A 27638-nucleotide genomic window follows, 5' to 3' on the forward strand; every position below is an offset into this window, starting at 1 on the left:
CACACACACACACACACATATGTACAATGGAATTCTATGCCTCCATCAGAAAGAATGACATTGCCCCATTTGTTAGGAAATGGAAAGATTTGGAAAAAACTGTATTAAGTGAAGTAAGCTAGGCCCAAAGAAACATAGATCACATGGTTTCCCTCATTCTAAATAACTAGTATGTCTGGAACAAGCAGAAAAGGTCAAAAGCTATGTACATATGACCAGATAAGATGATGTTTAGCAAAATGAACCCCAAGATAGGGACACAAGTGGTTTTTTTCTTTCTTGCTATTGTTTCTAACATATTCATAATGTACCATGTGATTTTTTTTGTTTCTTTGTATGTTCCTCCCCCACGGAATAACCCCTGTTTTCAGTGTATTTGATATCGGTGTCCTGCATCTTGTATATCCACTTCTCTAATCGGGGACCGGAAGGGAAAAAACAAAGTGCTTAAATAGGAATACAGGTTGACTCATTGCAACAATGAGATGCACAAGACACTATGTTGAAAAACGAACTTTACAATTTAGGCAGGGAGAGGGGGAGGGAGAGTGTAGTTATGGAGGTGGGAGGGAAGGGATGGTAGGGGAAAATCAAAGGAGAAGGCAACAATTCTTGATAGGAAATGTACTCATTACCTTGCTCATGTAACTGTAACCCCTCTGTACAGTATTTTTACAATAAAAATGTATTAAAAATTAAAAATAAACATTTTACTCTTTATATTTGTTAGTTGATGAGGTGTGACATCATTCAGCATCTTCCTTCTTGTTAGAAAATCACAGCAGCCAGCAAGCAGGGCTGCCCGTGCTGCTGGGCACCGAGGTTCCTGGCTGGGCGTTCTCCATCAGTCAGCAACAGCTCTTGGGAAGGGAGAGTCTTAGTGGTAAAGCTCCACTCTGAGTCACCCATTTTTAAACAGACAAGAGTGGGCGTTCTTCTAGATAGTTCTTCCACCGCTCTTAGCCACCACTCTGACTTCCAGTGCAGGCCCGCCTCTGTCCTGACCGCCTGGGTCCCTGGCTGAGGACCCAAGTGGGCGTGCTGGCTGGCAGAGGTAAGGGAGGACGGATCCTAGCTGATCCACCTACTGCTAATGGAAGTCTGACTGTGAATTAATTTTACAACATAAAATACCAATCCAATTCTGTCTGACTATGTAGCATCTTAAAATAAAAATATTAAAGCCCCCAAATTAAGAAAAAAATAAAGAAAATCACTTCCTTCCATTTTCTACACCCATGTTTAATTTCTTCATTAACTCTGTCTTTCCTATTTGAATAATCTGTTTGTTTATTGTTTATTTTGGACACACTTGGTGTGCTTTTCTCACTGAATTGTCATTCCTTTGTTAGTGTGGAATGTTTTGGCCCATTATTTCCTTGTTATGTCCTGCATTTTCTCTCTTCTCCTCTAGTGAAAATCTGTTAATTATATGTTTAATCAACAGACTTCCTAGTTTGGTGTTTGGGTCATCATGTGTTTGCCTTTATTTTCTTTCAAAAACTCCATGGAGTTTTTGGTACAGTATTTGTTATTTTTGTGCTTTTTCTTATATAAGATGAAGAGAATTACTTTTACTGCTATTAGTATTAATAACAGGAACTAGTGTGCCAGAGCACACTAATATACTGATCATGCAAGTTAGCTTTAACACGTACTACATCACTCTGCTTTGTAAGAGAGCCTTAAGAATCAACAATAAACCCCAAAGACACATTACATGCTTCCCTGCTATCTTTCTTTATGTATGATTCTTATACAAAATTTTCACGTGAGTTTTAACCCATTTCCCCCAAATAATCAAACAATACAAATATTTTTGCTGCATTTGGGGTTTTTATTTCTTTCAAGAGATTGCACTATTATTTTCCTAAACATAGCTATTAATTATCAGAATAATAGAATGATAATAGAATAATAACAGAACTAATGTTTCAGAATTCATGTTTCATTATTCTCAGTCTGTCAAATCTTATTTGTCCTGTATCATCAACTTATTTTTCCTATGGAAAGTCTATGCATTAATTTAATGTAGAACTTCACTAATGTTCAAAGATACATAACATTTTCAAATGACTTTGATGATTTCTTTTACCATTACATCCATATATTGTCTTTATATGTTTTCCTTCCTTTTTCTTTTTGGACATGAGTAAGCTGATATACTATCCTGAAAAATCAATCACATTTCAAAACATGTTTCAAACTTGTCTATTCATAAAAATCAAATGTCATTTGAGTTGATGCTGATAGCAAGACACTTTTTCCTATTTTGTTCAAAATATTTAGGTGTTTCAACCAAGAGATGAAGGCTGCTTTGGACTTTGTCTCTGGTTGTTGCTCCTGGAAAAGAAGCTTCACCCCTCTTGTCCTTTCCTCATTTATACAAAGGGAAAAAAGGGCCTTTGTATTTTCTATACTAAAATCATCATTTATTTTAAATCCCTTACACTCTGCAGGAAACATTGATACGTCTCTTTACCTTGACAGATGTCCAGACTCTACACGACCTGAAACTTTGCGACCTTGCTTTCTCCCATGCAAGAAAGACTGTGTTGTGACTCCTTTCAGTGAGTGGACACCTTGCCCGAGGTTGTGTCAACCAGGTAAGGTTATACTGCTTTCCTAGTGCCTTTGTTTCCTAACCATCTGATCACTCTCTCCATCACTCTTGGAAGAGCAGGAGAAAATAAGTTAACCAATAGTGCACAAGTACAGATATTGGCAGTATAAGGTTTATATTTCTTTCTTCCTCATGGTGATTACTTACGTATGGGGATATTTTTATCTAGTATTCTTAATATCTATACCTTAGATGCATATATGGGAATATATTGTAGAAGGAATTCTCTAAGAATAGGTCCTTTCCCAAAAGCTATTGCAATTCCCTGATGAAAGAGCTCATGTAGAAATACAATTACCTATAGTTCCCTAGCTTAATTTTAGCCTAACGTCTAGAGTTAGCAGTGTTTTCCCATTCTCCTACACTCATAAGCTGAGCCTTGGTCCCTGGAATTTCACCACTACCACAGTAAAGCAGGTAGATCTAAAAAAGGGAAGACTGAAAAAAAATACATACTGAATTTATTGCCCAGAGAAGACTTTGTCTATTTATCTTTAGCCAGTTCTTGATGGTCATGTTCATTCAAGAAAGGTATGGTAACTATGTTTATAGCAGCATTATTCACCATAGCTAACATATGGAACAACCCAGATGCCCCTCCGTAGATGATTTGATCAAGAAAATGTGATACACACACACACACACACACACACACACACACACACACACACACACACACACACACACACACACAGTGGATTCTATGCCTCCATCAGAAAGAATGACATCCCCCATTTGTTAGGAAATGGAAAGACGGGAAAAATTACATTAAGTGAAGTAAGACAGGTCCAAAGAACCATAGGTCCCATGGTTTCCCTTATTTGCAATAAATAGAATGTGTCTAGGACAAACAGAAAAGGTCAAAAGCTTTGTACATATGACCATATAAATGGTGTTAAGCTAAATGAACCCTAAGACAGAGACACAAGTGGTTTTTTCTTTCTTGCTGTTGTTTTTAATATATGGATTATGTACTATGTGATTTTTTTTGTTTCTTTTGTATGATCTTCCCCCATGGTATAACCCATTTTCACTATATTTGATTCCTGTGCCCTGCATCTGGTGTATACATTTTTCTAATTTGGGGAGGGGAAAGGATATAACCAAATGCTAAAATAAGGATACAGGTTGACCCATTGTAACAATGAGATGTACAAAACTGTGTTGAAAATGTACTTTACAATTTCCAGGGTGTGGGGGACACGGATGAGTTGGGGAGGTCGGGAGGGAGGGGATGGTAGGGGAAAAACAAAGGAGGAGGTAACAGTTACACATGTAACTGAACCCCTTTGTACAGTAATTTTACAATAAAAACTATATATGAAAAAAGAAATGTGTGGTTCTCATTCTGTTCTTGGACCAGCCCATGGAAGAAGGAAGGATGTATAAACCTGCAGAGAACCTGTCCGAGGTGTAGAGAATTCACATATTTTTCTTTAGACTATCCCAGCCAAGTGCCTCTGACATAAATTTATAGCTTAGCTTTATAAAAGTTTGATGAAAGCATGGTGATCATTGTCACAGAGCTCTTGACCCTTCAAACCACCTATCATATGGTTAGTGAAGGCTGTCATCATCAATATCTTAGTTGTCATGGGGTGACATCTGTATAAACATTCAAAATCTCCTTATCATTGCCAAGAGCCAGTGGCTTGAACATATAATCCTAGCTACTGAGGAGGCTGAGATCTGAGGATTGTGGTTTAAAGCCAGCCTTGGCAGGAAAATCTTTCAGATTCTTATCTCTAATTAACTACTAAACAAAGCCTTAAGTGGAGTTGTGGCTCAAATGGTGAACGGTACAGTGCTAGATTTGAGCAAAACTGCTCAGGAATAGCACCTAAGTCCAGGTTCAAGTCACAGGACAGGCATGCATGTGCACACACTCATGCACACGCACACCAAATAAAAAATCTTTACCACAAATTTTTTAAAATTACTTTGCTGCAGAATGGCTGTTAGCAATACCTGATAAGATTTGCTTATAGACAGATCCAGAAATAAATATGCAAATAAGAACTTGCTTTGAGAGCACAGTTAACTTTGTATCTGATCTTTTTTTGTCTTTTGGCCAGACATGGGTCTTGAACTCTGGGTGGTACTGTCCCTGAGCTCTTAAACCCCAGTTCCACTTCTCGTTTTCAGGTGGTTAATTGGAGATAAGAATCTCATAGACTTTCCTGCCTGGGTTGGCTTTGAACTTAAGATCCTCAGATCTTAGCCTTCTGAGTAGCTATGATTATAGTCAAGAGCCACCAGTGCCAAGTTTTATCTGATATTCTGAGTAATGAAAACAATAATCTCTTCCTGAAATTCTCCCAAGCATTTTCTTTGAATAGAGATGCGGAGTAGATGAAGCATATGAATAGTGTTAATTGAGCAGGCTGGTGAAGATGATGTCTAGAGAGACAGGACAGAAGAACTACTGTCTCTATTATGAACTATTTGAAAGGTGGAATTTAAGAGGCAGCTCATTTTTGGAATTTTCATATTTAATACTTAAAAATATTCAGTGCCTTGAAGACATTTCAAGCTTTTAAGATAAATATTAGAAAACTTAAAGGGGGTATTATAATGTATGGTGATATGGCTTCACTGAAGCTCTAGTATCTCTTTTAGTTTCTCACTCACAGGAGATCACATAATTCCTCTGCTATCTTGTAACAAGAAAGTAAAAGCCTGAATTTAAAAAATCATACCCTCCTGGTTGTATAAACTTGGTGTTGTGGCTATCAAAGTCCCCTGGTACTCAGGAAGACAAATTAACTTTGCTGATCCCATGCACCCTGGAGACCAGAGATTTCTCCAGGCCCTTCTATTCCATTTGTTCAACAGTCAAAAAAGATCTCTGCAGTCCGAGAGTCTTTTCCTAGCTTTGGCTAAGGGCAGCATATGAAATAACTGTTCTTCGAGCAAGTTTAAATTTTACTCCAGTTTCCAGAGATTGAATTAGTTGTCTAAATGGTTGGCATTGTAATGAAAATAATTCTAAACCTCTGTGGTATCTTTTTGCCTCGAACTTTTCAAGCCTAGATAATTCTTTTCACAGCTTGGCAGTCAGAGACCTGGAGGAGAAAAGATTCAATTTTCAGATTTCTTTCAGTTTTCCTCTTTAATCCTATTTATCCTTGTGTTTTGCTCATACCTTGAGACCAATATATTATTAAATAACCATGGGTTAATTAGCGGACACTATGAGATGGAGAGACTTTGGGAAGAAATGATGCTTTTAATTCTATGGTGCTCAAACTTTATTGTATCTGAATCACCTGAAAGCATTGTTAAAATGAAGGTTTCCAGATCTATAATTAGAAGCTCTGGTCTAATTGCCATAGGATAGAATTGCCAGAAATGTACAGTTCTAAGAAGCTACAGCCCTGAGGAATAAACTTTTCTAAAGAACAATAGCTATAGGTCTATGAACAAACCTTGTTTTAACTCTGGGCTTGTGGCTCTTCTTTTAGTTCCTCAATTATGTCCTGCCATATTCTTCCCAATTCAAGAAGGTTCAGTTAAGTACTAAGAAGATAAATGTTGGAGGCAGGTGGCTAGATTTGGATTTCCAAGTTTTCTCTGTCACAGGTATATTATTATCTCTCTCTGTCCCAGATTCTTCATTTATAAAATATAGCTAATAGTGATATAGCTAATAATCATAAGGGAAGCACTCACTGATACTGGTTGCCTTCCTATACCTTTCCTGGATACTCAGCCTATCGGTCATCCATATAGAACAGCTCTCATCTCCAGGAATACTCCAGTGGCTTTCTTGATACGCTGCATGAAGTACATCAGACCACAGCATCCTACTCATCCCTTTTACAGATGCAAGCATACTTGTCTTTCCTTGTTAATCCCTGTTAGATATTGAATCCAGACATGGAAAGGTGGGACTACTTTATCCATCTCTACTGCTAGATTCTCTAAACAAAGCATGAGATAGGACATGTCTTTGTCACATAATAAGTGAGTTTTAAATGCACAAATGTCCCATAAAGAGAAAAATATGGATTTGAACATTAGTAGTAACTTATACTTTTTGAGACTACTCTTTAATGAATTTTTCTAGGGAATGGTGCTCTAGGACAATACATTTCAAGCATGAATGTGCTTTCAGATCCTGAGGATCTTATTAAATGTAGGTTCTAATTTGAAAAACCTGCATGGGGCCTAGAACCGTGTCTTTCTATTTGGTTACTGGTGATTCTTATTCCTTAGATACAGAGGTGTAATTTAGATGACCTTATTCACAGTTTCTCAACAGGAAATTGTCACCTTCCAAGTTATTAAGTGAGAACCATAAATATCTGGAACTATCCAACAAGTGAGAACACAAGTAGAATGTTCCTGAGGTAGAGAAAAGCAGCTTAAACTAAACTAAGAACTCAGGAAGAGTATTCCAGGAAGAGGGTGGGACTGAATGAGTCCATTAATGAGCCCACTTCAACCAATGATGTCAGAGAGATATTTTTTTACAGCTATGGCTTTGGGTTGGGTCATTAAATATGAGAAGCAGTTATTGCTGTAGTCATTAAACTTGTCTTAAAAATCAAATCACTTGGAGATCTCTCAAAAATAGCTATGCATGGGGCTGGGAAGATGGCTCAGTGGTAGAGCGCTTGCCTTGCATGCATGAGGCCCTGGGTTCGATTCCTCAGCACCACATAAGCAAAAAGAAAAAAGAAAAAAATAGCTATGCATGGATCCTACTCTAAGAGATTCTAATTTAATAGAATCTGTGATATGATTGGGAAATCAATGGCTTATAGGAATCGCAAACTGCATCCATTCTAGACTTCTCCAAAAGCCAACTGGGTTGAGGAGGACCACATGCTTCAAGCAGTGATTTGTGTTTTGACCATGGATGAGCAGTGGCAGGTTTTCTTCAGGCTAGGCATATAAGCTAAATCCTTGTTTTCAACCCATGACAAATTACTGGCTAGTAGTCAACTATTCATTTTTATTCCTTTTTATGTAAGTCTGTCCTTAAAGGACCAATATGGTCCTAAAATCATCTATGCAAACCAAAGTTCTATGTTTTGGCCTCTCTTACTTATTTTTAAGTCCCTGTAATAAATCAATTGAATGATTAAAAACCATTTCTTGGTACTTTACTTGCTGCTTTATCCTGTTTCTTTAGCCTATAAAGAAAATGTCAGCCCGAAGAGTCCAATGTTGTTACTTTAATAACAGCAACCCTAGTTATTGCAATGTTTCTTAGCCTTGGAAAATTCCTACAATGAACAGATGTTTGAGAATAACCACAGCCCACTTCAGGCAGAATCCCTTCAGACCTAAAGGACATCCATAAGATTAAAATTCTCCATAAGTGGTTCTTATAAATGGTGAAGGGAAAAAACACTCATTCAGAGCATTATGTTTTACAATGTGAGTTCACGTAAATTTTAAGTAGCTACAGATTAATTTTAGTCACTTCTTTTTATCACTATTGTGTTTTTGTTTTTTTCTTTCTCCCCCTCTGTTTTCTTCTTTCTTTTTATGCAGTACTCGGATTCAAATTTAGGGCCCCATGTTTTACCACTTGAGTTATGTGCTCAGTCTTTTTGTGTCTTAGTTTCTTTTTCAGAAAAGTTCTTGAACTTTTGTCCAGGCTAACCTTGAAATGTGATTTGTCAAATGTGATTTGAATAGCTGGGATTATAGTCATGAGGCTATGATGCCAAGTTTCATGTTGTGGAGATGGCAGACCTTTTTTCTTCTGAGAGCTATTTGGTTATTATAACATGGAACCCACAGAATTATCTGTAAAAGCAGATGGCGTGAGGACAAGAAGCATATGTGTGTTTTCTCTCATGTACCAAATAACTTTGTGGGCTTTATAGAACCCATAAAATGGATTTTCCTCACTCTTGATATAGTAACAAGTCAACAGTGTTCTTCCAGGATTTCAGTCAGGATCTTTCAATAGATTCATTTATAGTTTTAACATTCGATGAATAGATGATAGTCTAAGTTTTTATATTTTATGTTATTAGGTATATGAAATTTATGTGAAAATATAATTTATGTTTAAATATGTATATGTGATATAATGTAGACATTATATGTAAGTGTAAATTTATAAATACAAAGAATCAATAGTACAAAGTATTCAGTAAGGTGGTGGTAACTGTGAACTTAATGATAATATCAATAACATGGACATTCTTGTTTTGTCCATACTGCCAGTTTTTACTTCTTCACCCCCAATAAATGAAGGGGAATTATTCCCAAGTATATTGACAACAGGATGGAATTGAAGAATATGGAGGAATTAACGCAATAGGCTGAAAAGTAAAGAGAGGTATTTTCAAAATAGATGTTATGTATTCCAAGAGACTTGAAAGCTAGCAATTAATCATTTGGAAGCTGCCTAGATTAAAGGCTGAGTGAGCAACTCTAACTTTCATCTCCAAGGATGAGCTAGATGGCTATGCCAAGGAAACAGAAAGGCCCAGGCCTGACGGATGCTATGAATTACTAGGAAGCTGCATTTGGTAGTACTTTGTTTTTATGTGTCAGCCCTCATGAAGCTAAGCCTTAAATTTATAGTATTAAAGACAGAGTGGTGTTCTTAAAACATCTAGGTTGGGGCTGGGAAGGTGGCTCAGTGGTAGAGTGCTTGCTTCTCATACATGAGGCCCTGGGTTCAATTCCTTAGCACCACATAAGCAGAAAAAGCTGGAGATGGCGTTGTGGCTCAAGTGGTAGAGCACTAAACTTGACCTGAAGAGCTGAGGAACAGAGCCCAGGCTCAGAATTCAAGCCCCATGACCGACAAAAATAAATGAATAAATTAAATTAAAAGATAAAACACCTAGGTCATGTAGCATAAACATCATAGGTTTTTGAATGAGGCTTTTTGGGTTCAAATCCGATCTTTACCATTTAAACGACTGGACATTTACTGTGCCTCAATTTCCTCCATTCCAAAATGAGATAATACTAGTACTGATTTTATGCAGTGGTTGAGAGGAGTATAGGGTAGATGAAAGTGTTCTAGGTACATAGATATATAGGTATAAATTATGATCATTATTACTTTTAAGCATTGATGTTTATAATGATGATGAAGCTCCGAAAAGTGATGATGTAGATACTTCAAAGTACTAAGTTTCCCAGGAACTAAGGCACATGTTTCCATGTCACTATTTTCCTTATACTTTCCAGTGATCATGAATTTTTGATTCTAGTGTCTGTTATGTGGCTTGGATATAAAGTGTCCCCACAAAAGTCTCAGGCACTACAGATGTGGCCTCTACGGGGTGACACTATTTCGAGAGATTCTGGAAGCTCTGGGAAATAAGGTCTAACTGGAGGAAGTATGGTTTATTTCTTTTGTGGTGGAGTTATGTGTCATCTCTGTTTCTTGTCTACCATGAGCTGAAAAACTGTAATACTCTCACTGTCATCACCATGAAACTCTGCCTCACTGTAACCCAGAAACAAAAGAACCAGCTGCCTATAAAGTCAAATGTCTATGCCCTAAACACAAATAAGTCTTCCTTCCTTTGGAAGTTGTTCTATCACATACTTTGTTATCGTGAGAAAAAGTCTAATAAACCCAATGGAAATTCTGTGATTGTGGTTATAGGACGGAATAAATGAATTCACTTGGGCTACCTTTGAAATATATAACTATTTTTCTTTTACAAGCAGAATTTGTTTACTTGATAGATTACCTGTTGTATACCTCTTGCTTAGTATTATAATTATATGGTTTCAATTAGTATATATTAACAGTACAGAGAGTTTCATTGCAATGCTCACATAGATATGTACAGTGAACTTTGAATAAGATCTCTGTATGTTTTATAACTTTATTTTTATTTATTTTTTGTTACGTTACTTTAAGCCTCTCCTTCTATCCTCAGTATTCAAACCTCGACCCATTGCTCACTCTCTTTCCTCTCCTGACAACCACTGCTGCTGTAGACGATCTCCCAATCATTTCTAATTTTTAAAATTTTCCTCAAGCTAGAAAAAACTCCACATAGAATTAACAGATACTCCAGCAAATCTAGGCCATTTAGTGTTCACCATTCTGAATATCAAAATGTTCGAAAATAACCCAAATCTCACTTAAAATATTTTGTGCACTTAGTATCGATCCCTGTCATCCCAGCAGGATACATCAGTAGGAGGATCATGATGCAAGATGTGCAAATTCTAAACACTATGTCTATACTGCATCCCAAAATATAAATAACAGAAGCACAGCTCAATTGGTGGAATGCCTGCTTAGCAAGACTAGAAGCCCTCCAAAACTTTGCCCACTTGATTCATACAAATACCACCCTATCAATTTACTTTCTCTTTATAGCATGAAGAGTCTTCCCTCTTCTGTACAGCACCAGGCATGATTTTGTCCACTGGGGTAGTAGACAATCAGATGTAAATAAGATTCTCAAATAATAAAGGGTCATCTGGGTTGGATAATCAAACCCTTGAGTCTGGAATGCTTGTCTGAAGTACTGTTGGATTCAATTTAACATCTTTCCCTCCATTGATAAACTGTATCTAAATTTACTTACCACCTCTGTAAGTTTTGTTTGTTTTTTTTGTTTTTGTTTTTGTTTTTGTCAGTCTTGGGGCTTGAACTCTGGGCTTGGCCACTGTCCTTGCGCTCTTCAGATAAAGGTAAGCGCTTTACTGCTAAAGGCCAGCACTCTACCCCTTGAGCTACAGGGCCACTTCCCATTTTCTAGTGGTTTATTGGAGATAAGAGTCTCATGGGCTTTCGTGCCCAGGCTGGCTTTGAACTGCGATCCTAAGATCTCATCCTCCTGAGTAGCTAGGAATACAGGCGTGAGCCACTGGCGCCCGGCTTACCTCTATAAGTTTTTGATAATTTTCTTTTCTAGATTTTTTGAAAAATTAAGTAAAATAAGTTATATGGCTCACATATATCTTCAGACAGCTTTGATATATATAGCGAGTACAGATGCAAGTGCCACTGGGTATAAACTGTTCTTTTTAGTTTGTAATTTAAATTACAAACTAAATTTAAATCACTATGTGGGCTCAGTGTTCAATAACTAGTCCTGATAATTTAGTAGGTGGAATGACAAACATTGGACTTGTAGAGATCACAGTTCTCAACCACACTCCTGCCAAACAATGAATATCTGCCAATAAAATTCAGAAAAGACACCCATTCCCAATTCATATTGGATAACTGTTAATGGCTAAAATTCTCCTGATAAAATGTTATATTACTCGTTTCTTCAATAATGACATGTCTGTTTTCATTTAAAATTCAGTAGAAGTTGCACTTAGATTTGGCATCATGGAAATATTTTTTTAAATCTCTCTTAGGATGTGATGACCACCATATCTAGGAAAGTAATATCACTTGGGTTAGAGTTCATAACTCTTACTGTGAACCACAGTTCATTAGAGCAAATGTAAACCCAAATCATACTTCTTATGGAAAGCATTCTTTGTCCAAACTCCTCCCTCCAATCCCTTTTCTAACACTTCCTTTTTAAAAAATTTATTTTTTTATTGTGAAAATACTGTACAGAGGGGTTACAATTACATGGACAAGAAAATGAGTACATTTATTATCAAGCATTGTAGCCTTCTCTTTTGTTTCCCTTTCCCATCCCTTCACATCCTCCCCCCGCTCCCCCACCCAATCTTCCTCCCCCCCACCAAAATTTTAAAGTTTGTTTTTCCACATAACGACTTGTACATCTCATTGCTGCAATGGATCAACCTGTATCCCTATTTAAATGATTTTTTCCCCTTCCCCTCCACAAATTATACCAACATCAAATACAGTGAAAGCAGGGGTTATACCATGGGGAAGGACATACAAAGCAACAAAGAAATAATCTTATAAATGTGTTAGAAACAATCACCTGAAAGAAAAAAAAAACATTTGAATACATATCTTAGGGTTCATTTCTCTAACTTCCACTTATCTAACCTTTTCTGCTTGATTCAGACATATACTAGTTATTGCAAATAAGGGAAACCATGGGGCCTATGTTTCTTTGGGCCTGGCTTACTTCACTTAATATAATTTTTACCAAGTCTTTCCATTTCCTAACAAATGGGGCAATGCCATTCTTTCTGATGGAGGCATAGAATTCCATTGAAACACTTCCTTCTTAACCAAAGATTGAGGAACAGTCATCAACATTTGGAATTTGCAAAATCAACTGGACTTTCCTTTCCCTCATCCAATAGCCCCAAAAGATAAATTTAATCATATGTGAGTAATGGGAAAAAAATCACAGGCTCAGAAAAATTAGGCAACTATTTCAAGGATGCTCTGTATATTTTACTTATAGCAGAATTGGAATATGTGTTTGTTTTTATCCCACAGATATTTTCCACATCACAAGTGAAGATCTTCACTTTGAATCATATAAGTCACACACTGTTTTCACATGTGATATTCCATAGACTGCCAGTGTGTTAATGAAGGAAAGCTGTTTTATTAGTTCTGCTCCATAGCTGAGACAACACATTTCACAAGAGGAACACTTTTAGACTCAGGGGAAAACACTAAGTGAAGAAACCCAGTGCCTATGTGTATTTGGTACTCTTGTATAGTTATAGATAGGGAAAATAAGGTCATTCAACTCACATCATTAAAAGGCAGTCAATAAGTTTAACTTCCAACCAACAATGTAGTAATGTCACCTTTTGGCCACATCCTGCCAGTATTATTAGTGTTCTTCATAATGATCATTTTAACTGGGGTGAGGTAAAATTTTAATATTGGATTGCATTGTGTTTACTTTTTTAAATTTATTTGCATTTCTTTTATGACCAAAGATGTTGAACATTTTTTTCATATGTCTATTGGTCATTCTTCTGAGAAGTCTCTCTTTAAGTCTTTAGCCCATTTATTATTTGAGTACTTGTTTCTTTGAAGGTTTATTTTTTGGGGGAAAGCAGCATAAAGGTTCCTCAAAAGATTAAATATAGAGCTTTCCTGTGAACCAGAAATTTCACTCCTGGGCATTTATCCAATAGAACACAAACAATACCATACCAGCACAACCATGTTCACTGCAGCATTGTTTACTATAGCCAAGATATGTAATCAACCCTGATTCCTTTCAGCAGACAAATGGATCAAGAAAATGTGGTATACATGCACACAATGGAATTCTATTCTTTCATTAGAATGAATAATATTGCACTATTCATGAGAAAATGGAAAGACTTGGAAAATTATATTAAGTGAAGTAAACCAGACCCGAAGAAACAGGTTACATGGCTTCCCACACTTTGCCGTAACTATAAAGTGCCTGTATATCTACAAGTAAACACACTGGATGGTAAAAGATACATAGACATGGTAAATAATACAGGACTCTAGACATGCACACAATGAGACCAAAGGAAAATATACTTAGGAGAGGATCAATAAGGTTCAATATCTATGTGCATATGATCATATAAAATGATGTTTGTTTAAATGAACTCCAAGAAATGGAAACAAAGGGTTTTATGTTACCCTGCATCTTGTTTTTTATTTTTCTCCTTGTCACTGCTTTATATTTCTGTACCTTTGGTCTTGTATGTAAGTTTATCTGTTTTTGTGTATGGAACAGAGAGCACAGAAATGCTTGAAGAAGGGTGAACAAATGCACCAGTGATACTAGACTCTATATTGAAAATGAACTTAAACAACTTGTGGAAGAGGTATTCAAGAGGGAAAAAATGGGAGAAAACACGAGAAGAGGTGACACTGTTCAAAAGGAAATGTACTCATTTCTTGACTTACCTATAACCCCTATGTACATCCCTTGTACAATAACAATGACATAAATACAGAAAAAAATACAGTGAGATGAAGTACAGGGCTTTGCTACATACTCTTCTCTCTTATAAAATTTGTAATAGCTATATTTTAATGACTTAAAATACTTTATATAATTCTTATTTTACATAATTTAAATAATATTTTAATTGATAAATAATAACAGTATATATTTGTGGGATAAAATATGATGCTTTAATAGTTGCACAAATAGAGTAACTTAATTCAGTTTATGAATATATCCATTACCTTATGTGATTATAATTTTTAAATTTAATTTTATTGTCAAGGTGATGTACAGAGGGGTTATAGTTGCATACGTAAAGTAATGAGTACATTTCTTGTGGAACATTGTTACACTCTCCCTCATTTTTCTCCCCCTTTCACTTCCCCCAATTCCCCCAAGTTGTAAAGTTCATTTCCAACATATTGTCTTGTAGGTATTGCTGTTGCATTGGTTTGTCCTTTGTCCTTTGCCTTACCTTTGGTGGTTCTCCTTCCCTTCCCCAATTCAGATAAACATAAATACAAGACATAGGGTACCAAAATCAAGTACAATGACATCAGGAGATGAACCAAAGGAAAAAATTGGGGGAAAAAAGAAATAACTTCACACAGTACATTACAAACAACAGCATCAAAGAAAAACCTCTTGTTTCCATATCTAGGGGTTCATTTCACTTTGCATCATCTTATATGGTCATATGTACATATGAGCTATTGTAATCCTCTACTAGGACTATCTTAGACACATAATTATTATTGCAAATGAGGGAAACCATGGAGTCTATGTTTCTTTGGGTCTGGCTTCATGTAATATGATATTTTCCAAGTCCTTCCATTTTCTTTCAAATGAGGGATACCATTCTTTCTAAGGAGCATAGAATTCCATTGTGTAGATATACCACAAGACATAGGTTGTAGGAAAGTAACATAGGAAAGTAACTCTTTTAGTAATAGTCTAAAAAAAAACCTAGCAATTAACTTAAACAAAGAAGTGAAGGACCTCTCTGATAACAACTTTAAATACCTGAAAAAGGAAATTAAAGAACTAAGGAAGTGGAAAAACCTCCCATGCTCCTGGATTAGGAGGACTAACATTATGAAAATGGCAATATTGCCAAAGGCTATCTACAAATTTAATGCTATACACATCAATATCCCAACATCATTCTTGAATGACATAGAAAAAGCAATAGAAAAATTCATATGGAATAAAATACTCTGGATAGCAAAAACAATCCTTAGCAAAATAGAGGAATATCAATACCAAGCTTCAAATTCTATTACAAAGCTGCAGTCATAAAAACAACAGTATGTTCACAAATAAAATTAAATTAAATTAAAAAAAATAGAAACAACATGGTACTGTCACAAGAACAGGCTTGAGGACCAATGGAATAGAACTGAAGAACCAGAAATGAACCTGCAGCCTTATGGGCAACTAATCTTCAATAAGGGGACCAAAAATTTAGCATGGAAGAAAGACATTCTTTTCAACAAATGGTGCTTGCAGAATTGGTTAGACACATGTATAATTAGAGGTAATAATGATGTATATTTCAAATTTGTGAAAATAGTAATTTAAAAAACCTGATGATCTTGTTTAACCCTTGCCTGAAGCAGTTATGGAAATAATTGTTATTATTCCACTTTGCATAAGAGGAAATAAAAGCTTAAATATAGAACCCCAAAATGCAAACTAAGAAAAGGAAAAAACAGTTGGAATCTTAACTCCTTCTCATTCATGAACCATTTTCTGAATCGTAACTGGGTTCTAGGCACTGATGTTAATTCTGTATATATACTGAAGCTTCTTGTAATATTTTCAAGAACAGGTGACATGATGCTGGCCACAGAATGTATGAGATGTGGAGAATCAAATTTTTCAGATATTCTGAAAACTAATGATTTTTGTTTACCTATTCATTCCTCCATCTGTCTACTGTTTACTTATTGTTATTTATAATTAATTTGTATGTGGAGTCTTTTGAGGAACCTCTATAGTACGGAGGTTCTTCAAAAGACTCCACATAGAGCTCCCCTATGACCCAGCAATCCCACTTTTGGGCATTTACCCAAATGATCACAAACAAGACTATACTAAAGCTAACAGCATAACTATGTTTATTGCAGCATTATTTACCATAGCTAAGATATGGAACCAACCCAGATGCCCCTCAGTAGATGAATGGATCAAGAAAATGTGGTATATATACACAATGGAATTCTATGCCTCCATCAGAAAGAATGGCATTGCCCCATTTGTTAGGAAATGGAAAAACTTGGAAAAAATTATATTAAGTGAAGTAAGCCAGACCCAAAGAAACATAGGTCCCATGGTTTCCCTTATTTGCAATAACTGAGACAAGCAGAAAAGTTCAGATAAGTAAATAAAATCCAAGGCTATATGGCTTTTTAAATTTATTTTTTTATTTTGAAAATATCGTACAGAGGAGTTAAAATTACATGGGCAAGATAACGAGTACATTTCTTATCAAGCATTGTTGCCTCCTCTTTGTTTCCCCTTCCCATCCCTTCCCTACCCACCCCCGCTACCCGATCCCCCTCCCAAGTTGTGAAGTTTGTTTTTTTACATAACGACTTGTACATCTCATTGTTGCAATGGCTATATAGCTTAAAACTAAAATTATGATCATGAGCAATCTTTGATACCCTTCAGTAACACTCAAAGTAATTCAAACGTTTCTAGAAGTGTGACTCATGGACATAGAGTTCAGATCAATGTGTGGTGCTTTTGACTTATCCAGTATGAACTTTATTTGCCAGGTTCCTCTGTAGCTCTGCAGCATGTTGGTGCAGATATACTGAAAAGGGACAGGGGACATTAGGTCCCAAATCAACCCCCTGATTGGAGCTATATTTGGGCAAGGATGTAGGTTGACTTCAAGTTCTGTTCTTTGGGGAAAATCTATCTCCTCACCTGTGCCCCACCAGTCTGACTGGATGCTGATTTACCTGCAGAGAGAATTTGTTTTGTAATACAAAACCCCACCTCTGAGCCCACAAACTCAGCTTTGAGAGAGAGAGAGCTGTTGTAAATTAGGCAGAAATATAGAAAAGGAACATAAAATTCCAAAGAGCATAAATACAATAAAACAATCCATTAATGAAGACTGGGAAGAGGGAAAGCCCTCCCCATGAGCATGATCTGGCCCAGCTATTTTACTTCAAACAAACAAAATTACATAGTCGGTGTGTACTTAATTCTTACCAAAATGACTTGGCTATGATTTGTAACAATGCTCTATCATAAGCACTGTTGTATTATAACATAAACCAGCATACCATACAAAAATGAGTGCATAAAACACAAGCACAATAAATGTAGATTTGTTGCATGCAGTTTTGTTCTTTACACCTGAAGCCCAGTGTTATGCCTCCTTAGTTTAATCTAATGCTTGTTTTAAAGAACTATTAATTTTCTTCACTCAACAGTCAAGCTACATTAGCATAAATAAATCCTGTGGAACACATGGATATTCAAAATGATTTATTATTAGCATTGGTGACAGAAATCTGTGTTTCTTTGCATGTGACTATTTTTTTTTCCAAAACACTTTTACTTCTGGTTGGTTTCATTGTTATATCTCCAGAACTGTTTATGGAACACAATAATATGATGCTTATTTGTACATAGAGGTATATTACTTGCTTTTCAAAAACCCAGGTACTTAGATTAATTAAGTTTATTGTTTAGACTTCCAATGTACTTCTTATGAAGGAATAGAATAAATTAGTTTTGATTTCGTTGTGGTATTACTCTAAGTTTATTAAATAATTTTTGTAGTTGAAAAGAATTAATTATTTTTAATTCCTTGGCTTGGGTCCCACTTTAATATGATTCTAATTTAGTATGTGGTTTCTGGAAGTTTTTGGCTCACTGGATTATCTAGTATTGTGGTAGATTTATGAACTGTTTAATTTGTATTACTCTAACAAAGCCTATAGTTAGAAATGGAGTCAAATGTTGGGCTCATCCAGGCTTTATAATAACAGAAAATAATTTATACATGGTAATACATCAAGAAGATATTAAATTTTTGCTCAAAACTAAGAAGGTTGCTTAGCTTATACAAACAACATTTAAGTTCTCTAATAGAAAGATCAGCACTTGACATTATGGCAATATCTTGAAGTTACTTTAAAATTAAGTTGCTACCTGGAGATGGCTCAGATAGAACCTATGAATGACATGTTTTCAATGATAATGAATAAACTAGCCAAAAATAAGTATGCTAGGAATGATAGACTGCCTGTCATTTGAGATATTTCCAACTTAAATTTAATTTTCTGATACCCAAAATACACTTATCATAACTTTCCATTGATGCTTTGTTGATAGGAACCAAAGTAGAAACGAAGATCACATATTATGTGGTCTGTTGGAAGAATTTTTAATTCTAACTTGAGCCAACAATTTCCTCTCTCATTGCTGAATGACTGCAAGACTTGTTTAATTGATATTTGACTGCATTTATTTTAGCACTTAATTATATTCTGTCGAGTGTCTGTCCAATTTGTTTATATGCAGTAGAAAGGGTTTGACCTTGATCTCTAAAAAGTGACAGAACTTCAGTGAATCCCATGTCTTATCATTTCTTTCCTGTATTTTGAAATTAGTCTCTCCAAGACTAAATCAGCTTGCTTGCAATATAGATATCTTGTGTGATATTTGTAAGAGAATGTATGGAGTAGGATTTTCTGATTCTACATGAAAAGGACAGTTCAACATACTTGCAAAGTTAACCCTCTTCTCATACTTCCTTTTTTATTCAATTCCCCTAAGTTGCAGTTATCATGAGTACTCAAGTTTGAGTTGTAAGCATGCATTTTTTTTTTTTTTTGGTCTGTTGTGGGGCCTGAACTCTGAGCCTGGGCGTTGTCCCAGAGCTCTTCAGCTTAAGGCTAGCACTCTACCTCTTGAGCCACAGCACCACTTCCGGTTTTCTGGCAGTTTATTGGAGATAAGAGTCTCACGCATTTTCTTGTCTGGGCTAGCTTTGAACCATAATTTTCAGATCTCAGCCTCCTGAGTATCTAGGACTACAGACATGAGCTATCGGCACCCAGCAACATTGAAATTTTTAAAACAGAAGATACTTAGGTGTGTGTGTGTGTGTGTGTGTGTGTGTGTGTGTGTGTGTGTGCTTTTGAGCGCGTACTCCTGCATACACCTGTGTTTGTAAAGAGAAAAAGATAAGTCATAAATAAGCTTGTCCTGTATTTTCTCCACCCAATTTTCCTTCCACTTCAATCCTGAACAACTACAAATTAGTTAAAGAATAGAGAGATCAACATATCAGTCGAGCTGAGCATGGAGATGTATATATTTCATTCCAGCTACTCACTAAATAGAGATTGGAGGATAGAAGTTTCAGGACAACCCCAATAAAGTTAGTGCAATATTCAATCTGAAAGAAGAATTAAAGGTGAATTGGCTAGAATGTGATTCAAGTGGTAGAGAACTTGCCCAGAAACTTTAATACTAATTGATTCAGAACCCTAGAATTTGATACCGGTCCTACCTTGGCACAGCATGTGCTAGACAGCTGAAAACTCGCATGTTGTGAACAAGAAGAATATGTGTAACTTCTGATCAGAAGAAATACAGAGTAAAATCAGAGCCACATAGGCCCATTTCTTTGTCCTAGAGTTATGATTTGATGGCCCTGCATCCTTCCCAAAGGAGAAGTATGCAAGTGATTCCAGGGTCCATAAGAGCTCAGGTTCTTCCTTAACATGGAAGAGATTGCCAACACAGACTTTGTGTGTCCACATCCTGCCTTCCACTGCCAATTTCAAGTCCCTCCAGCCAAGCCTTCCTCCCTTCTGACCAGGTATGTCTCTCTGATTCATACTTTCTCTTGCTGCTTCTTTCTGGAAAGCTCTTCTCTCAGCCCATTGCTAGAATATCTTCAGGTCATTTTGTTTTAGTTCTTATGTCATCACTGTGGAGAATCTTTCTCTACCTACCTTAACACCCTCTCCCTTTCCTGTTTTCTTTTTTGATCATTTCCTCATAAAGATGATCACTAACTTAGGATCATTTAATTCATTCGAAATCATTTTTTCATGAAGTAGAAAGTTCTACTTTAAATCCTTAATTTCATCTTTTGACATGCTGGGCAATGGCACCAATTCCCAGTCAAAGTATCTAGGTGTTTCCATGGAGGGGAAATAGCATCACTGGATGATGAGGCTGGTAGATTTGGTACATTATATGAATTTTGTCTTGGGTATGTTTAGTTGAAGATAGGTTTATCAAGATGTAATTCATCATCTATCAAGGAGTATCTGGATTATTTTCTTCAACATTTGCCTTATATTAACTTGAATGTAAACTACACACTACAATATTCATGAAATTTGTATTCTTAAATAGTGATGCCAAAATCAGTGCTTAAGTCTTTACTGAATGAGTCATAACATATGAATGTATCATTAAGTTCGTAAATCTTTAACATAAGCATATATAAATTTTACAAAGGAATTTTGCTACATTTTCATACATGTGTATAGCATCATGAATTTCATTCATCCATCAATTATTCTTTCTTATTTCCCCTTTTATTCTTTTATAATTTCTAATTAGCTTCATTATTATATTTTCATGTACACATACAACATGCTTCAATTATTCAATTATTCATTCGTCAATCTCCCTTCTTTTTGCTTCTGCCCCTGGATCATTCTCCAAAATTCTCCATTTTAAGTTTATGTGACTCTTTTCTTTGTTTCTTTTATGTTGTTATTGTTAATTTTGGGTCTAGTGCAACACATGAGAGGGATTGTCATATTTGTATTTCTGAGTCTGATTTATGTAGAACTTACTATATAACAATATTTAAAACCCTTGCTACTTTCATTAAGATGAATAAGTTAAAGATGTATTAAGAAAAAAATTTAGTAAGAATGTAAACTCATTTTAAAAACTAGAATTAAAAAGGAATTCTGGAACTGGGGGCTTAGATCTTGATCTAGCTATATAAAAAAGGCTATCACAGAGAGGCGAGATGTGATAAATCAAGGGTTGTCAAGCAAATATGTTGTCTAAGTTTAGAGGTAGTTGGTAGCAGAAGGGATATGTGTTCAGGAGCTTAGTATCCTGAAAGTACATTGTAATTCAGTGTGTTGCAGGCAGCTGAGGATACTCTGAATGCATAATCCATGTGAGAGAGCGATAAGGGAGGTTAGAGAGATATGGAGAAGCCAGCTCCTAGAGAGATTTATGTCATTCTGAAGAGTTTGGACATTATCTAGAATTATGATGGAACAGTTTAAATTTTAAGCAGAGGAATGATAAAAATCACTTCTGTGTTTAAAAAATAGTACTGAAAATTAATGAGATGAGACAACATTGGAAACAAGTAGAAAAATTAGATGTCCTCTCAATTTTCTGGGCAAGAAATGAGATGTATTTGTTTTCTTCATTCAGAGAATGGGAATCACTGGTAAGCATATAAATGACCATAAGTCAACACTGTTTAATGGCACAGCTTTATGTAGTAGAGTACATAGGGTTTTTCACCCATCATTCGAGGTTCAGGTAAGTGGATGATAATGTGTATATTTCCACCTGCTCAAGGGATTTTAATGTTAAAAGAGAAACAATAGTTAGAAAATGTCAGAACTCACAGTCCTCATCCACTTTCCTGGAATGTACATTTCCATAAATTAAATAGTCTTGAGTGCCATTTTTTACATGTTTTACATTTCTTTACATTCTTTACATTCCCATCGGTACCATTAACACAATTTGTAGGGTCCTGTACAGATTACAAATGTGCAATTCCTTGTTAAAAATATTGATTCTAAGACTTCTGCTACAGATACTTAAGCCTCCCAAGAACCTGCACAGATCACAGGTCCAGGACACTAATGACTGAGTTTGAATTCCTAGGAAAAGTTGACATACCCAACAACTAAAGTACTACTCCAACTTATTTTAATGGAATGAAATCCCCTTGTGTATATGTGGGAACATCCAAGAGCATGGGGAACAAGAGGTGCTTCAGATGTACACTTAAAGATTGGTGTCAGGCAGCAAAGCAGAATAGTTTACACCATATACTGTATCCAGAAAGTACTCAAACGTTTGGGTTTCAGATCTTCTATACCACTTCCTGTGAACAAGATAAGATCTCTCTATTTCCTTACCTGTGAAATGAAATATACAAGGATACCTGTGTTTTAAAGCTGCTATGAGGATAAAGGGAGTCAATTCATGGAAAGTGAGTGACTGACATGTGTGTGGCTTGTTTTACTTACTGTTCTCTTTGACTTACTATATAACTCAAAGATTATATTCCCACAGTAAATTTCTTTATCATATATAGTACAATTATCCTCTGAGGGAAACCAAAATGCTTAATTTAATTTAGTTAAATTAGTCTTGTTAATTAATTAACTAATTATATTATCTTTAAGTAGTAGAAGGGATTCATAGGAACCTAATTACTTTTTCCTTGTGGACAAACTTATTGCTTTTCTCTTTTTCCCTAACCCCTCTCAAAGATCCAGCTATTCTGGCTGCATCTAGAATTTGACTGTGGGCCATTGCACATATAATTGACTTTTTTCCCTTAGATATTGAATAGATTGTCCATAATTACATTCTTTAAGTTCTTCTTCAAATATTTCATTTTCACTGAAGCTTTTCATGTTTTAAATGGCAACCGTATTCTCTTCTCCACCCTTCTTATTATGCTTTGATTTATATGTTCATGTGTATTGAAGCTTGGGGATTGTGTATTTTTATTTGTTATTTCTAGGTGAGTGTTCTACCACAGTTCTTTGGGTTTTAATTTATCATTCAGGAAGGAACTCTCATTTTTGCTTGGTCTTCCTAATTTTTCTGTACATCTGGGATTACTGGTATGAGCCACAATATCTGGCTTGTTTTCTGAGCTAGCATTTCACTGCCTATTTAGTTCTTGCAATCATTCCATCTCTTTTTCCCATGTAGCTGATATTACTGATATGTTCCCTCATTTTCAGACATTTGATTACCCAGCATTTGATTACCATATGAAACACCAAATATTTAATTTAGTTATTGTGAAACGGCGTCTATCCTTTCAATTTTGTTCTAATGTGCCTCTTTATTTTGACATGCTTCCCTCTTAGAAAAATCCAGAGAAATTACAGTTTCCACTTTATGTTTTCTTTCTCTAAATAGAATTGTGTGAATTCTAAAATAGGGTACATTAACAGAGTTATCTGGCTGAAAAGCTCCAATGATGTCTTTGTTTCTGTTCTTTATCTCTGTTTCTACTTCTGTCAAGGCCAAAAGAGTACGATGAATATCCTTCTCTACTCTTTCTTTCTACCCGTTTGGCTCTTCACTCACAGAGGAGTTCAGCCTTCATGTATCTACACAATACACATGCACTCACAAAGGAGTTCAGTTTTCATGTATCTACACAATACACATGCACTCACAAAGGAGTTCATCTTCATGTGTCTACACAATACACATGCACTCACATACTATGTGAGGTAATGTTTGCCACAGGCTTTACTTCCTCTTTCTTCATTTATTCCATTCTTGAAACACATGCTCATTCTTGAAACCACCAGCAATAGGCCAAATTTCCTAAAGCTAGTGTTCTGAAATGCTTTCTTACCTGATTTCTTTTTATGCCATTCATTTATAAAACATTATAAAAATACTTCAAATAGAAATATAAGGGAACCAAATAGAAAAAAAGAGGAACAATGTATGGGCATTTCAAAGAACTGTAACCCAAACAAAAATTGATCATTTATTAGTATTTTGTGGGGTATGTGGCTATAATACTATCATAGTGTCACCATAGCTATGTTTCAAAAACAACTCTCTTATAAACCTATTCTAACTGGGCATTGGTGGCTCACACCTATAATCCTAGTTATTTAGGAAGCTGAGATATGAGGATCGTGGTTTGAAGTCAGCCTCAGTAGGAAAGTCTGCAAGGCTCTTATTTCCAATTAACCACAAGGAAACCAGAAATGGGGCTGTGGCTCAAAATGGTAGAGTGCTAATCTTAAGAAAAATATTGCAACAATGAAATATACAAGACATTATGTCGAAAAATGAATTTTACAACTTTGATGCGGGGAGGGGGGTGGAGCACGGAGGGGGCAGATGGGAAGGAATGGGAAGGGGAAACAAAGGAGGAGGTAACAATGCTTGATAAGAAATGTACTCTTTATCTCACTCATGTAATTGTAACCTCTCTGTACAGTATTTTCACAATTAAAACTAATTAAATAATAATAATTTATAAAAAAAGAAAAATAGCTCAGGGACAGTGCCCAGAGACAAGCCCCATGACTGACAAAAATAAAACCAAAACAACAAAACTAAACAAAAACCTATTCTGAAGTGCTTTGTGTTTAGATGTTATAATGTTGTCATGTTGTTTGAACTAATATTGGTATGTATAAGTGGCTAAAGGTGTTGGTGAAATTTTTGTATTGATACATACTGAATGAATTTGGGGATAGATTTTGGTTTCGTTTGTTATGTTCTAAAACAAAAATTAAATTCAAATTAAATAATGAAGTCCCTATAACATTCTAGCTTTTCTATGTCAGGAGAGTTTCTCCAGACATATCCACTCTATTGCTAGAAACTAAAGTCTCCATCTTCTCAATGAAGAAAAATAAAAATGCTGCAGGTGGTGGCATATTATGCATTATTTCATTCATTCATTAACCATTTATTATAGTTGACCTGCAGATGCTCAGTGTTCAGAGACATAGTAAAAAATGCCAATTGTGCTGCAGAAGCAGGTGAATAAGGGAAAGAGATGGCTGATGGTAGGTAGGAAAGACTTCTATAAGAAGCTGACTCTATAATTTGTCTCAAGGGAAATGTAGAATAGGAATCAAGCTTAACTCAATCTCATGCTATCTATCATACTGTTACTAAATGGAAGACTCTAAATCTAACTACTTCATGTTGATAGATGCTGAGTATTCCTCATTTAAAATACTTAGGACTGCAAGTGTTTCAATTGGGGAGTGTGTGTGTGTGTGTGAGTGTGTGTGTGTGTGTGTGTGTGTGTATGTGTAAGATAGAAAAGAAACAGAGAAAGACAGAGAAAGAGAGTGCCAGTAACAAGGTTTGAACTTTCCTTCGTGCCCTCATTCAGCTCTTATGCTATCACTTGAATCATGCCTGCAGTCTGGCATTTTGCTGCTTGATTGATCACAGTCATGGGAACTTTTCTGCCCAGGCTAGCTTTGAACCACCATTTTCCAGTTTTCAGGTTCCTGAATGGTAGAAACAGGCATGAGCCACCAGTGCCTGGCTACCTTGGGATTTAAGTTCTGTAATGCTGTATTTCCACAATGAAATGGAAATGAGAACTAGGTCTAAGCATGAAATTCATCATTATCTTATCTTATACATGTAGTCTAAGGGCATTTAATAAAATATGGCAATGATTCTCTACATGAAACAAAGATTCATGATGAACACATATCATTTGTGGCATGATAATGCTCAAAAGTTTTAGATTTTGGATATTTCAGTTTTAAATATTCATATCTACATTAGTGATGCTCAAACTGTACCTGATCCTTCTTACTCAAATTCTGTTAATAATCATTTTTATTATTAAGACACTAGAAGATACCTGTTTCCCATGAGTTTATCGAGTATAATTTCAAATTTATTGACCCAAAAATTATTATATCAACTGTAAACAAATAAAAGGAAATTAGAAAGCTAGCAACTTTATGTTAAGGCCATAAACATAATGAAGACAGCCAAACAGGCAATAGTAATAGTATATGCCTTGGGAATAAATGAGATAATTTAGTCTTTGTTTAACTTGGGGTAAACTTATGATAATTACCTTAATCTTAATTGATTTGTGTTTATAGAGTTATGTCCATAATACCATTATTCTCCAAACAAACTTCAATATCACAACTTCAATATCTGTGAAATTCCTTTGACCAAAATTCAGGAGACTAGTGTTCCATGTTTATACATTCTGGAAGGGACATTGAAAAAATGGGAGAGGGTGGAACTAGCGTTTGAACTCATACTCCCTAGCCCTTTTAGTTTTATTTTGGATTTTTTTTTCAGATTTTTAAGGTAAGACTTTTGCTCTGGCTAGCCTGGCTCATGATCCTCCTACTTATATCACTTGCATAGTTGCCATGACAGGAGTGCATCACTATGTACAGTTTTGTTGTTGCTGTCGTTGTTGAGATGGAGTCTTGGTAAATTTTTACCTGATATTCCCAACTTTCATCTTCTTAGTAACTGAGATATTTGGCATCAGTCAAGGTGCCTGACTGAGAAAAAGTGAAAGATGTGAGGTTTAGAACATGGCAAGGTGGGTAGCAGCAAACCTTCAGTTAACATGCTCTGCTTTGCTTTCAAAAAAGCAGAGGTGTACTGATTCCAAGCTGCTACCTGTGTAGCCCTGAATGCTGCCCTCATGTATTGTGACACTGAAACTTTCAGTAGAAGCTTTTATGGTCTCTAGCTTCCAGTACAACACCAGATAAGGATTTCCTCCCTTTGCTCTGAAGGCAATAAAGTATAATGAGATACAATTATTTTAAAGAGGTTTTCACACACACACACACACACACATATACATATGTGTATATGTATCCATGCATCTGGAGCTTATGTTTTAGAAGATATTTGTACCCTCAAACCTGTCTGCATGCAGTGCTGTGTGGGGTTTAGTGTACTTTGGTTCTAATGCTGATGGAGTGCTGCACATTAGGAAGCCCTATAGCAAGCAGTCACTTAACACTTCATCTGCTACAACGAACAGGGGTCAGGATGGGGGAAGAATAAATCCCTGTCATATCAGCAGACATTGGCAAGAAGAAAAGACAAGTGCAACTCATCATTACAAATGGCATTGTTAACCTTCCTAGTTTATAGTACACATTTCCAATTATACCCATTATGATGTGCTTAGCTGGAAGGCAGGTTACATTTTCAAATGTATTGAGTGCAAGACTGATTTGGCTGATACTTGTTTGTTTTTTATGGCTTGGATAAGCATATTGCTGTCTCTTTTTCCTGTTTTACATACTGAGTGAATAAGAGACTCTTCTTTAATTGTGCTAAATCAGTTCTTCCTATGCCTTGAGAGTGTTTTTAGAATATAATAATGTTTGGGGCCAGATACACTCAAAATTCTGATTAAATTGGTGTGTGTGTATGTTCTGGGAGATTTGGAATTT

General features: G+C 35.8%; 1 protein-coding gene across 1 annotated transcript in view; it reads left to right on the plus strand.

Annotated features, from left to right (window-relative positions):
- Thsd7b (thrombospondin, type I, domain containing 7B) overlaps positions 1 to 27638 on the plus strand; it is a 793597-nt gene that overhangs the window by 382242 nt on the left and 383717 nt on the right. The window contains exon 9 of the mRNA XM_013030805.1: positions 2491 to 2606. Within this exon, the coding sequence (XP_012886259.1) occupies positions 2491 to 2606 (116 nt within the window). The remainder of the gene's footprint in view (positions 1 to 2490; positions 2607 to 27638) is intronic.

Source organism: Dipodomys ordii, unplaced genomic scaffold (genome assembly GCF_000151885.1).
Source record: "Dipodomys ordii isolate 6190 unplaced genomic scaffold, Dord_2.0 Scaffold133, whole genome shotgun sequence".
In the NCBI taxonomy this organism is placed as follows: Eukaryota; Metazoa; Chordata; class Mammalia; order Rodentia; family Heteromyidae; genus Dipodomys; species Dipodomys ordii.